General features: G+C 41.6%; 1 protein-coding gene across 1 annotated transcript in view; it reads left to right on the plus strand.

The window, feature by feature from the left end:
* The first annotated feature begins 625 nt into the window (after nucleotides 1-625).
* Nucleotides 626-14,753, plus strand: part of PDXDC1 (pyridoxal dependent decarboxylase domain containing 1) — a 56,006-nt gene continuing 41,878 nt past the window's right edge. The window contains exons 1-3 of the mRNA XM_084641929.1: nucleotides 626-1,771; nucleotides 13,240-13,313; nucleotides 13,923-13,988. Of these exons, the coding sequence (XP_084498055.1) occupies nucleotides 1,751-1,771; nucleotides 13,240-13,313; nucleotides 13,923-13,988 (161 nt within the window). The 5' untranslated portion in view covers nucleotides 626-1,750. The remainder of the gene's footprint in view (nucleotides 1,772-13,239; nucleotides 13,314-13,922; nucleotides 13,989-14,753) is intronic.

A 14,753-nucleotide genomic window follows, 5' to 3' on the forward strand; every position in this document is an offset into this window, starting at 1 on the left:
CACCAATTGTAAAGGAATCCATGTGGGTAGACCCCTAAGGAGGGGAAATATCTTCAGCTTTCAAAAAGCATATTGCAAACCACAGCCCAATTTTGCAAAGATTCACACATGATTTTCCCACTGACTTCAATAAGACTATTCAGAGTGTGTAAAATTAAACATATGCCTAAATATTGCAGGATTAGGCTTGATCCTTATAAGAATTGAGTGTCTGGAATATGAGCTCAGGACCAGGCACTGAGGGATCAATCCTGTATTCCTTGCCATCCAAAACTGCCTTTGAAGTCAGTGGAAGTTTAGCCTACAAATTACAGAATTGGGCATAAACAAATTTTTAAATATAAAACTAAAATCCATTATAAAATTATTCAATGTTGTCCTTTTAAATTACAAGGAATGTTCTCTTTAAAAAAATCAGTAGACCATAGCAACAAAACCTTGACACATTTCTGTACTTAATGACTTTAAAGAAAAGAATTCAAGTTTTTAAATGTTTGATAAAAATCTGCTAGAGATAATTCTTTCAGCCTATGGGATAAATCTCTTTTCTTTCTATTTTTTTATTAAGTTATTATTTTAATTTAAACAATTCTAAATGTTCTAATTTGATCTAGCAATTGACATTGTTCGCACAAGCTTCGAATGTTATGATTACTTTTGTTAAATGCTGGATTAACTGCTCCAGAGGATCTGGCGCATAGACAGCAACAGTGTCACCTTCCCCAGCCAATGTGGGGCAACATACGGATATGAGGCAACCATCTGTAGGTTGAGAGAGGTAGTTCAGTGTCTTGGTTCCCATTTATTCATAGGTACATAAGACTAGAAGGGCTCACCTAGGTCACTGAGCCCCACTTCCTTGTTATTGCAGGCGCCCCCCTATAATCCAGCTAATAAATCTATCAGACTCCATTTTTTAAACTAATTAGGTTAATCCTGGCATACGCCGGGAATAGCAACGATGGTGCAGATCAGTGCCCACTGCGGTGATGACAGCTTGTGCACAGATAAATTCATGGCACACACACACCTCCCAGTAGCAACAGCTTCCGTGCAGGCTCACCGTGGGCTGGGCGCCGTGGCCATACAAGGACCTGTCTCCCGACCAGCAGCCGCCCCTCAGTCTTGGAGGGACTCACGAGAATCCCGGCAGCCCTTCGCCCCGTTAGTCGCACTGCCAGTATCACCCTCCCTGCCGGGGCTAGATTCGAACCGGCAGCGCCACGGGGCGCTATGGAGTTTTTAGTGGGCTTCGCCCGCCCACTTCCCTGATCCCAACAGGATCTCCCCAGCTACCAGCCTGTTCCTGGGCACGGTGCACTGCAGAAGAACTGCGCATGCTCAGACATCCTCTCTTCGGTGCCCCTCGCCTCTGGAATGTTCCATTGTCTAAAAAGAGGGGGGAGACCAGCAGAAGTGAAGGGGTTACAGTTGGTGTTGAAGACGGGGGTCAGTTCTTCCCGCATTCAGCCTGCTGTCATCGCACCTTGTTTCCGGGTCCGTTGAAGCGCAACTGCCTGGCCTGCCTGTTGTCCCACTCCTGTATTCTCCCAGATTGGTACATCCCACTGCTGTCACAGCCGACTACGGCGGCTTGGAAGGTCCTGTCCCCTTAGTCCCCTCGGCGTGCGCGTTCCCTCCCTTTTCCCTCAGCTGGTCTCGTCAGCGCTGCCAGCGTGGAGCTGGCTGGCCAGCCGAGAAGGCGGAAGTGCCCGGAGGGGAGGAGTCGTACCCAAGAACTCGCCTGGCCATGGAGAGCTCCCTGGAGAAGGTCTGTGGGTGCGGGAGGGGGCTTTGGGCATGGCTGGGGGCGCCGACGGACCCGGGGGGAAGCGTTGAGGGTGTGTCGAGTGTAAAGGGGCACAGGGGTGCCTGAGTTGGGGCGGGAGGTTGCGGGGGGGCGGCCTGATGCAAGGGGGGGGAGAGAGACTGGGGGGAAACCGAGGCAGGTGGGGGTGGGGACCCGGGCTGACACAAGGGTGGGAAGGGAGACTGGGGGCCAGCTGACATACGGGAGGAGGAGGGACCGGCCTGATACAAAGGGGGCGGGGGTGGGGGCAGTGTTTTGCTAGTGAAAGGCTTGCCCCCGCCCCGGGTGGGGAGATATACAGCCCTGCTAAAAGGCACTCAATGAATAGTGAAAGTGCCTGTAGGTAAGGGGGGACTCCTACCGTTTTAGAGGATTATCTTGCAAGCCACAGAAAAACATCCCCTCCTTGGCTGAGAAGCTGTGGAGCTTTCAGAGCCAGGGTCTGCAGGATTCTTCTCCCCCCCCCCCCCCTTCCCAGTCACTAAATGTAAATTAAATAATGTATTTACAAGCAAGAAGCCAGGGCTCATCTTTCATTCTCCCCTCAACAATGTACGTTTGAAGAAGAGGGGATTAATTTGGTGACCGTCGTTCAGTGTTTTGTTGTTCTGTTCTGGGTATCAGATGATCTGATGAAACAGGGCCCTTTATTGTGTCCCAGAGCTACCTAGCCCTTCTCAATGGAGAAAGGGTGATTGACATTGGTTCAAGCATACTCTAGAACAGTGGCTCTCAACCTTTCCATACTACTGTACCCCTTTCAGGAATCTGATTTGTCTTGTGTACCCCAAGTTTAACCTCATTTTAAAACTACTTGCTTACAAAATCAGACATAAAAATACAAAAATGTCACAGCCAACTATCACTAAAAAATTGTTTACTCTCTCAGTTTTACCATATAATTATAAAATAAATCAATTCAAATATAAATGTACTTACATTTCAGTGTATAGTACATAGAGCAGTATAAACAAGTCATACTTGTCTGTATGAAGTTTTAGTTTGTATTGGCTTTACTAATGGTTTTTATGTAGCCTGTTGTAAAACTAGGCAAATATCTAGATGAGTTGATGTACCCCCTGGAAGACCTCTGCATACCTCCATAGGTACGCATACTCCTGGTTGAGAGCCACTGCGTTAGAAGGGACCACCAAAAACAAGAAATCATCACATACTCCCACAAACCAATGGAAAATATCAGGAAACCTACCTGGAGATGATGTAAGAAACCCCAAACAGCACTTCTCTCTCTAAGACCCTGAGTCCAGTGCCATTGCAAACAACTTTGGTATGAGCAGTCAGTTCATGTCATGAAGCATTGAGTCACAGACAAAACAAAACAAAAAACAGTTTCCAGCCATGCTTCTTAGCACTCAAAACACTTGTGAATCTGCTTATATTTTGAGATACCTTTCAGTGTTCTTCCCCCTTGGGAATATATTGTGTGTGCACTTAAAAAGAGGTGGAGCTTATTTCCTGAGAATGTTGGTCTTGAAGAACAGGATAGTGGCGGGAATGTTAGTTAATCCCTTTCCCCTTGTGGACTTGATGTGATTTTTTTTTCCTTTTCATGCTTCCTGTTCTGCTCTCCTACACACTGAACACATAAGTGTGAACCCTGTAAGGCCCACAAGTCACTGTTAGAAAATCCTGTGCCCTCTGTCACAGTCTCTAAGTGAGTCCCTAAAGCAGTGGTTCTCAACCAGGAGTCCGGGGGGGCGGCGGGGAGGTTTCAGGGGGTTCACCAAAATAAACTATAGAGAGTAGAGCCAGCATTCGACTCATTGGGGCTCAGGGCAGAAAGCCAAAGCCCAACCCACATGGGGCTGAAGCCAAACTTAGCTTTACGGAGCCCCTGTGGTGTGGGGCCACTGGCAGTTGCTCTGTTTGCTACCCCCTAATGCCAGCCCTGGCTTTTAATCTACTGGATATGCAGAAAAACAGTTGTGGCACAGGTAGGCCATGGAGGTTTTTATAGCATGTTGGGGAAGGTGGGTTCAGAAAGAAAACGGTTGAGAACCCCTGCTCTCGACCAGTGGTTTTCAAACCGTAGGTCGTGACGCAGTTCTGGAATGGAAGGGACTGGGTCAGGTCCGGCTCCTAGGTTGTGGGGCCACGGGGCTCTGCGTGCTGCCCCCGCCCCAAGCTGTGGGGGGTGGTGCCTGCAGGCAAGAGATGCGCGGAGCCGCTTGCGTGCCTCTGCCTAGGAACCGGACCTGCTACTGGCTGCTTCTGGGGTGTAGCGCAGTCTGCGGTGCCAGGACAGGTAGGAAGCCTGCCTCTGCACCGCTGCTGTGCTGCTGACAGGGAGCCACCTGAGGTAACACTGCGCCCCAATCCCCTGTCCCAGCCCTGAGCCCCCCCCCCAAACATGGAGCCCCTTCCTGCACCCCAAACCCTTCATCCCTGGCCCCACCCCAAACCCCTGCCACAGCCCTGGGCCGCCCCCAACCCGGAGCCCCCTCCTCATGCCAAACCATCCTCCCAGGCTCAGCCCTGCAGCCCCAGCCCAGAGCCCTGACCCCCTCCCGCACTCCAGCCCCACTACCCTAGCCTAGAGCCTCCTCCCACACCCTGAACCCCTCATTCCTGGCTCCACCTCACAGCCCTTACCCCAACCCTCTGCCCTAGCCCTGAGCCCCACCCCAAACCCTGCATCTCCAGTTCCGTTGGCTCACAGGCATCAACAATTTTCCTCAACTGCGTCACCAGAAAAAGTTTTAAAACCACTGCTGGTACAGAGTAATACCACAGCTAGTACAGAGTAATACTCTTGGCAGCATGAAACACCACTGAAATATAGCAGGTGCTTGAATGGTAGCAAGAGACCTGTTCTGCAAGTCACAAGAGGGTAATTGTATTACATGTTTAACCAGATGTCTTCATATCATTCATTGATTTTTATCACCAGTTTTTGCATATCTTTATTAAGAATATTATATATTTTATATGTGATTAAGAAAAGTGTGGGCAGTTTTTCTACTGCTACATAATATATACTGTATACACAACACTGTAACTTTGATACTTCAGTTTTATAGCTTGTTTCGGTATCAGCTAGGTGAGTAAGGTAGTGAAAGCCAAAACATATTTTTTTTGCTTGGTGTTTGCTAAGTGTTCATTTCCCACAATTTTTGACTAGATTTTAAAATCTGTTGAGGAGAGTAATATTGTGAAGGGTATGTGGTAGGCCTGGAGAGCTCAATGTATTTATTCCAAAGTGCCAACAAAAATTACGACAGTTGATCCTAAAGGATTCAAACTGCTTAAGTGAGGTTTAATTACAGTTACTAGTTCATAATGCCATGTACTTTCTGCCTAAGGCTAGTTGACTGCATAGTAAACTATGCAGTTATTTAAAGAATGTGACACATTATGAGAGGAGTTTTCTTCACATCTTGTAAAGTCAGTATCCTACACTACTGCCAAACTAATGGAAGACTTCTCTTTACCTTATTTTATTATGCTACCACAGTAGAACCATAAAAAGCATAGTTTTGGGGTTAAATGTTAAAGCTGCTATAAGGAGATGATTAGAGTTTCTTCTGTATTTGTTTTTAACCTTAGGACTTGTCTCTACTGAGAGAAAGCACCAAGTGAGAAAAAGTGTTACATTGTAGTTAACTCCTTATGGAGGACCCTAAGATTAACCAGGACCAGCTAGTTCATTTTTAAACATAACATCTGTATCCACATTATGGTCAAAATCATGTTTAATAATGTGTTAACACAATGTGGTTTTTGGTTTGGTTTTTTTTCAGAATAGATGAGGCTTAGGAGAGTAATGCTCAGATCCTATAAAGAATTAAGCTTTTGCTTAATTATAAGCACAAGACAATTCCCAAACCCTTCTGAAATCTTTCCATTATATATGTAAAAAAATTAGATAGCTACGGAGAGTCATACTCCAGACTCCTCCTTATTTTGCATACCTTGGGTTTTTTGCATGGTGAAAGCCCTGCACTCTTTTATGTGATAAAATCTTGCTTTTCCAGACTTAAAACTTGCTGCCCATCTTGGAAAACTTCCCAATGGCCAGATAGGTAGAGAAGTCAGAAAATGGTGGATGAACAAGTTGTATGTGCTTTCTTTAGATGTAATGGTAAATAGTTGTTAAAAACATATTAGAGCAGATTTAAAAAACTTCAAAATTTTTTGATGAAAAAATCACATTTTACTGTAAATTTTCACCAGAAAGTATTCCATTATTTGACCATCACTCACATATATAATATTGTAGTGCTTATAGGCCCAGGTCTTGTTTGTTCAGGGCACTGTACAAACACAAATGAACCTCAGAGGCCAGATGAACAAACTTTAAGAACTGCAGAAATTGTACCCTGGTGCTGCATGTGAGGTTAATGCAAAGCAGAGCCTCAGGCACAGCATACAGAACCAGACAAATGGACTTTTGGGGTGAGCTTTAATTCCCAAGAAAACTGGGGGATTCTCTTGCTCTATCATATGACACATTTCCTGAAAGATTTGCTGTTAGAAATGTCACAAGAAGTTGAGGTTAAACTTGGAAACCTGCAGTGGGTTTAAAAATAGTCTAACACAAATTTGTAACTTTTTTTTTCCACTTGTACCTTGATTTTTCCAACACTTTCCTCAAAATTCACCTTGCTAAAACTTCAGTTATGACTGGTACACAAGTGGCCAGGTGCCTTTTGTGGGATTTTCGCCTTCCTTTGTAGCTTCAGAGTAGGTGGCTCAGTAGTCTGTAAATATATGGCAATGTCTGTGTTTAGAATTGCTCGTTGTTTCCCTAAACATGGAAAATGTATTTTGGTTCCGTGTCCATCCTGTGACTTTTGACTCATGTGTTGTTGCTGTTATCACTACAATATCCTGGTAACTTTTGCTGAAAACTTGTGATCACAGACCTGTGGGTAGGAAAATGATAGGGACCAAAAAAACCAAAATACACATATAAGTGAAAGCAAAAAATGGTCTGAATGAGCTCTAATTGTGGGGTATATTAGATTGGATGTCTCCCCCCGCCCCCTCCTTCCCTGCAAGCTATTTTTCATGTACCTGCTTTGGTGGCAAACTTGACTTGGTCTAGTGCAGGGGTTCTCAAACTGGGGGTTGGGACCACTCAGGGGGTTGTGAGGTTATTACATGGGATGTTGCGAGCTGTCAGCTTCCATCCTAAACCCCGCTTTGCCTCCAGCATTTATAATGGTGTTAAATATATACAAAATTGTTTTTAATTTATGGGGGGGGGGTCACACTCAGAGGCTTACTATGTGAAAGGGGTCACCAGTACAAAAGTTAGAGAACCACTGGTCTTGTGAATAAACCTTCAGGATAATATGACTTTAGCTGGGAAACAGATCAATGTTATGAACAAAGCATCATTTATCATTGATGATAAAACGGAGAGCAACAATTCGCCAACAAGGCATTTCTGAAGAGAAAATAACATTATTTAATTAAAATAAATACAAATACACTGCATGTGTCTCTAATTATGATGAATGGGGTTTTTTTGGAAGCATTTACAACACTACAACTTGTTCTTACAAACTATTCCTTTATGAACAGAGATGTTTTTATGAGTTGTTGAAGGTGAACTTCTGATGCCTGTCTAAAACTGTACTAGGAATGTAAAATGAAAAAAGTGAACAAAAATGAGAGAGTGTTTTTCACGAAGCTTCAGTCTCATCCCAATCAGAAAATAAGATCTCTCACACTTCAGCTGTTGCCAAGGGTCTGAGGCACTAGCTACACAGCTGGACACAGTGCAAAGCCTTAAAGGAAGGCCAAAGCAGGATGTCTTTGCTGGAAATGCAGACATAAACAAAAATTGGATTATTGAAGCAGAGAATGGGATGATTATGATTTGAAGGAAACAAATGATAAAAGGCAAAATAGGCTATGAATTTTCTGCATTTTGGTGGACTGGAGGAGGGAGGCTCCAAACTGTTCAAATCCCTGATGAGAGAAATGGTAGTTGATGAGTTGTACGCTTTCAAGCTTCAGTGCTGTTTGTTATAACCCAAACAACTAGAGGGGCAGAGACCTAGTATGATCAGAGTAAAGTGCCTCTGATTCAAGGGTAAGGAATTTGGGCTGAAAATAATAGGATTTTCAGGTAGTGTGATCTGAAAGGGGAATCTCATTCTGAGTTCCCCCTAATAGCCATGATGAGACAGAATGAGATCAGCATCTATGTCTATGTGCACTCCATATTTTTGTGACAGGAACAGCCATACTGGTCCATCTTGCCCAGTATACTGTTTTCCAACAGTGGCCAGTGCCAGGGGCTTCAGAGGGAATGAACAGAACAGGCGATCAAGTGATCCACCCCCTGTTGTCCAGTCCCAGCTTCTGGCAGTCGGAGGGTTAGGGACATCCAGAGCATGGTGTTGTGTTCCTGATCATCTTGGCTAGTAGCTATTGATTGACCTATCTTCCATGAACTTAACTAATTTTTTTTTAACCCTGTTATATTTCTGGCATTCACAACATCTCCTGGCAACGAGTTCCACAGGCTGTTGTTTAGTAGGCAACAGGTTTAAAACCATTTTATTGGGTGACTCCTATTTCTTGGGTTATGTGGAAGAGTAAATAACACTTCCCTGTTCGCTTTGGCCACATCAGTCATGATTTTATAGACATCTATCATAACCCTCCGTAGCTGTCTCTTTTCCAAGCTGAATAGTCCCAGTCTTTTTTTAATCTCTCCTCGTATGGAAGCTGTTCACTACCCCTAACCATTTTTGTTGCCCTTCTCTGCACCTTTTCCAATTCTACTATATCTTTTTTGAGATGGCTCAAACAGAACTGTATGCATATTGAAGATGTGGACTTACCATTGATTTCTATAGTGGCATTACGATATTTACTGTCTTATTGTCTATCCCTTTCCTGTTGGTTCCTAGCATTCTGTTAGCTTCGTTGACTGCCACTGCACATTGAGCAATGGTCTACTCTGTTCATTCCTGTATATTTTGTTCTCTGGTATTACCACATCCCATTTATCCTCATTTCACTAAGCTTCTGGGATGCCTATTATGTAAATATCCTCATTTAATGCCAGGCACTATAGACTTCTAGCATTCGTATATAAGCACTTATACATTTTGTCAATGTGCGTTCATGTTATAGTTATATGGGACTCTTTTACATTTGGCTGTTCATTACTAGCTCCTACCTGTACTTTTTATCAACTTCTTTCCTAACTCCTTCACAAGGATATAGAGTTCCCCCTTTAATAAATTGATCCCTGAGGGATGGCTGCGCTCAAACCGTGTGCTCCTCCGCACCTGTCAACACTTCTGCGAGCCCTTAGTTTAAAAAATTATCTACAACCTTTTTAGTTTTACACGCCAGCAGTCTGGTTCCATTTTGATTCTATAGGATAACTTTCCCTTCCATCAGAGACCCCTGAAGCACTTTACAAACAGTAATTAAGATCCCTGTGAGATAAATATTATTATACCCATTTTCTAGATGGGGAAACTGAGAAATGGAAGTGTCTTGCGCAAGGTCATACATGAAATCAGTGGAAAGAGACTGACTTCAGTGGGCTTTGGATGAAGCCTGTAGGTCAGACTAAAGAAAAGAGCCCATGCTGGGCTTACTTCCGGTCCTATTCTCTGTTAGAGCACACGCTCGCCCATGTTGGAGAATGGGGATAAGGAATGTCGTCACTGGATGTGGTTTTAGTGTCACTGGTATGGAATTCTGCTTGATTTTTCTGAATCATAATTTACTAACTTTCTTTAATTTTTAATCTAAGTTTTGTATTGTTAAAATCATGTACGTTAAATATACTTTGAAAAGTTCAGAAAATAAATATTTCTTATCCAGTTAGCAATCAAAATAAGCAATCAGGGATTTAGTTCACAATGAAGTCCACTTCAAAAATCAAAGGCTTTTTGGATTTTATGACATCTCATGTAACTTAGAATAACTTTTTTATTTCACGATGACAGAAAAATAGCTGGAGCGAACATAAGACTTCACTGGCTAGATAATCTACTAGTTGTACTGGAAAAGGCTTGCACATATGATAGCTATAGGGGGAAAAAAGACAATGTGTTTGTGTGTGGGTGGAAAGGTAAACATTGGTAAGTTTTTACTTAACACATAATTGCAACAGAGAAATTGTGAGCTGTTTTGTTTGTTTATAGCTCAGTATCAGGATGGCTGTTACAGATCATTCCACAAATGTCACCATTCAGGACAGATCTGTTCAAGTATTTTGCATGCAATGCCAGAAAAAGATTTCTAGTGTTGTTTAACACAAATTATTTCCTTCCAGCGAGGTATTTTTAATGTTTTGAGAATGCCACTCAGGCTTTCAAGACTCCAATATATAGGTTACTATAATCAATAATATTCTTCAGTCAATTACTCTGCATAAATATTCACTTATGAATTTGGAGGTTATTTTATTTAAGTGTGCAAGATCACTGCAAAGTTTTTGGATTTGGTGCAAAGAATATTATGAAAACATCAGTGGAGCTGCATGGAGATTTTATTAGTAAATATAAATAGCATAACTGGATTCAATTTTTGTTTCTCTATGGTGACTCTCATATTCCCTTCCATTAATGTTATCTTAAAAACTTGACTACAAATCAACACTCCGAATATCAACCTATAATTGTGTGTCAGTTGCTATTTCCATGATAAAATTTTTGGAACTTTCATTTCATTTTTATAGGTGTGGAGTCTTCTACCCACTCCACCATTATCACTCCTCCCCTCCACTTACATGGGTTAAATACATCTCTAAATGTTATCATAAAAGTAGTCTTTAAAATGAGATAACTGTAAACCAAATTTTTTCTGAGTTAGTCCTTGAGATGGAAATGGCATACAATACGTACAAATTAATATTCCATCCATCTTTTGCAGTAATAAACATGCCTGCATTCTGTTGGCTTTCCCCACCCAAGTGTGCCAATATTAGTGCTGACAGCAGGCATATACAAGCCATTGGGAGGACTGTTTCTCAGTTACTGTAGCAAAACAGTAAGAATCAGTATATCCCTCCAATACAATTAGTACAAGCTGTTTGTTGTTGGTTTTTTTTTTAATATCTCTAGTTAAAAAACAGTGGACAAAAATGTTGAAGGCTAAACTACTGCAGTGGTGGAGGCTTTGGGCTCAGGACCAATTTTGTGAAGGTGGACTATGTCTCAGTTTTTAGATGATGCAGCTTTTACCTGTTTAGGGGAGGTGGGGATGGGGGTTGATAAGTTTGGTCTGCAGAGGAAAGGAGAGAGCCCCTATAACAGGATCTCCCCAAGCTTGGCATCAAAACCTGTCTCTGCCTCAATTTCCCAGCTCAAGTAATTCGGCTGGCTGGCTGCTTCAGTGAAGTTTCCACCAGAATCAGTGTTTCCTTCCCTTTTCCCAGGGATGCATATATGGTTAAAAAAGAAATACAGTTTGGCATCAATCAGAACAGGTCCTGCCACCTGACCAGTCCTTGGGCCTCTGGCTAAGAGGGCTTCTGCTGCTGCTAGCTGGTGTGGGAAGCCCCCTTTCAACACCTTTTTCTGACCCAGGGTCTCCTGCAAGAGCTTCCCCAATCCCATCCTTAGTTGAGCTGCTTGTTGGCCTTTTATCTCATCAGACAGGAGGCAACTGGCTAGTCACAGATAGGGACTATAATCATAAGGAACTTGGGTTATGTTTACATTGCAGCTGGGAGCGAGCCTCGCAGCCCAGATAAACTGATTTATGCTAGTTGGGCTCGTGCTGGTGCACTAAAATATAGCTGTATGGACTTTGCAGCACTGGTGGAGCTTGTTTGGCTAGCCCAAGTCTCTGCTGGTGGTTTAACGTCCACACAGCTATTTTTAGCATGCTAGTGCAAGTCTGTTTGCTTAGGCTGGGAAGTTCACTCACAGTTGCAGGGTACATGTATCCTTAAAGCGTCTTTCCACCCTGTGACAATTCCTTCCACAAACATCCATTGTAGGCTAATTCATGCAACAAGTGCAGGCTTTTTAAAGACTATTTGCCTGTCCTGGTAGGAGGAAGAGTATAATTACAACGGGTGGAGGAGGAGACCACTCTGGCAATACTACTAGTATTGGTTGGACCAGACGAAGGTGTAACAAGTTCTTAGCCTTTGTCAACGAGAGGGAAAATCTCCTACATAAATCAGGTTAAGGGTACATCATGTTAAAAATGCAAGGAAATAGAGTTAAGGTTGCTAGTCTGTTTTAAAAATTAGTGTAGTATAGAGGCACAACAGGCTTTTGAGCCATAGTGTGAACTTAAGGACAGAGTGACAGCCTTAAATTGAAACTTCCTTTCTCTTTACAGTTGTTAAAATAATATTAAAGTTTAGCCCCTTGTTTTTGACTTCCCCTATAATAGATAGCTTAAGCATGTTTAAGGGCCTCTCAGTAGACTTCTCAGTCTAAATATATGACTAAGATTACATTGCATACTCTGTGTGTGTGTGTGTGTGTGTGTGTGTGTGTGTGTATATATATATATATATATATTTTTTTTTAACTGAAATTGAAGTGAAACACTACAGTCAGGTTTTCGGTCACTTACCAAAACTTTTAGTATTTGGGGCCTTCAGAGGAGGAAAGTTTCCTTCTGCTAGGAATGATGTTCATATATCCAGTGTTGTGTCTCTGATTCCTCTATTCCTTCTTCCTGTTGCTCTGAACCGCTCACTGTTGTATCATTAGTTTTTGGTGAGGGTGAGAGCTTGGGTATCTGAAACTAAGCTGAATTTGTCACTCAAGTTTCTATCCCAGATTTTTCAGAAATTTTCTGATGCATATCCCTTATCAGGATTTTTGAACAGGATATTGTATAAATTCTACATATAGACATTTTTGTGTAAATTATATGATCCTGCAAAGGCTTCTATTTTTACTTTACCTACACAGGTTCATAGAAGTTGTGAGAGGTTCCTGGGGCTACAGAATGACTGTGAATAATAGCTAGAGTTGGGACTGAAGGGTACCAACCACAGAGATGAATTTGCAGATCCAAACTATATATAGTGGGCCTAATTTGAACACCATTAACTTTCCTAAATTTTTCAATCTGGATTTCAAACTAGCCTCCTCCCTCTACTGCCTCCTCTTGCTCCACTCCTTCCTCCCCACCCCAAAAGACACAACCTGCAAATTTAAGAGTGTTTGGAATGAGTTTTGGTTTGCTTGTTGAAGAGAGGTTTGAATCTAGAGGTTTGCTCTGGATCTATCTGTAATAAAATCCATGTTGCTATCCAGTATAATTTTTTACTTTAATGCACAAATATTTATTAATTTAGTATATTTTGAGTTGAAGATGCAATACTTCATATTTGTTACGTAACTTTAAATCTGAGCTTATTCTGAGTGGTAAAAGCAATAATTATACTGTTGGAGTAGTTAGTAAGAGTGGCATTTGGGATTACCTTTTTTTTTTTTCCTCTCCCCCCCCAATAATAGATGGTTGACCCTACCTTAGCAGAAATGGGAAAGAATCTTAATGAGGCCATGAAGATACTAGAAGACAATCAAAGGTATCTACAAAGAGTAATGGCTGCAAGAACAGCAGATACATGTTAAGCATGTAGATATTGATGCCAGTGTCTTCAAGCAAGTGAATGGGGGTTTTTTCTACTAATTCTAGGACTTATAATTATCAGATATTTGTACTTACTTTCTGCCATATTCAAATCAAGAATGTTTCTTGACTGAGGGTGTTTGTGATTAATGAATATATGCGGGGCCAATCCAATACATATTTTGTAGCATTCAGTCTAAATCCAACCAGGACACATTTTCTAAAGGTTTTGACTTGCTCTTAGCATGTGAATCATGGCTCCACAAGTAACTTTTACTTTCATCTCACACGACCTGCTGATAAAGGTTTTCACCAACCTAACAAAGCACAGTCTTCAAGTTTTTTCTTCTTAATCAAAGGAAAGTCAGATCAACAACGCTGTTTAAGGCCATCCTTAATTACATTTTATGTTAGTCTTGTTGATCTATTCAAACTGTATTCAGTAATTTTTGTCACTTGTGAACATGCCAATGTATTTTTGAGCATCGACCTGCACTGGGAATTTGGTGCTATGCAACAGAAAGTTAAAATGTAAATAACTCTTTTTCTTGTATTTTTAAATTAGAAAAATTGAGGAAGAAGATGAAAAGAAGTATGTAAGGAAGGATATTCCTGGACCACTCCAAGGGAGGTAGGTGACAATGTGTTCTTCATATTCAGTGTACAAACTCTTAAATAAAACATGTTTGCAATAATTTTGCAAGGAACTTATAATATATACTACCGTGAAAATTTACCAGTCCACCCACAAAATCTGGTCTCCTGACTTTGCCCATGATTGATATCTTTCATTTATGGATCAAAAAAATTGCTTGCCCTTTGTGAGAAGTATTTTGTGTCACTGGTAGCTAATGAAGAATTACTTGTTTGCAGTGTTGTAGTTGTGTTGATCCCAGGATATTAGAGATAAGGTGAGGTAATGTCTTACATTGGACTAATTTCTGTTGGTGAAAGAGACAAGCTTTCAAACTACATAGCGCTCTTCTTGAGTTGTAGTAAAGCCTTAGAGAAGATAATTTAATGGAGTTTTATGTCTTTATCATATAGCATAATTCTTATGCAGATTTACTTTTAAATCTGAAATATTGCATTCAATGAGTTTGAGACACATTCAGACAGGAAATTCATACTTTAGAATGGTATTCTCAGAAAAAAGGCACAAAGCACCATGTTTAGGAATATGGTTGGCCTTCACAGAAAACTATGTATCACTCAGCATAACAACCTGAAAGTTTACATGCTATGATTTGTGCATAAAATTGACTATTGCATCTGAAAAATAAGATTTAGGCTTGCATTGTCATAATCTCTCTTCTGCAAGATCATTCATGAACCCAAACTAAGACTGCAGTTCATTTTCCATTCTAGTTTAACATGGGTTTAACAGCAGAAAAAT

Source organism: Lepidochelys olivacea (assembly GCF_965140295.1).
Source record: "Lepidochelys olivacea isolate rLepOli2 genome assembly, chromosome: 10".
Lineage (NCBI taxonomy): Eukaryota > Metazoa > Chordata > Testudines > Cheloniidae > Lepidochelys > Lepidochelys olivacea.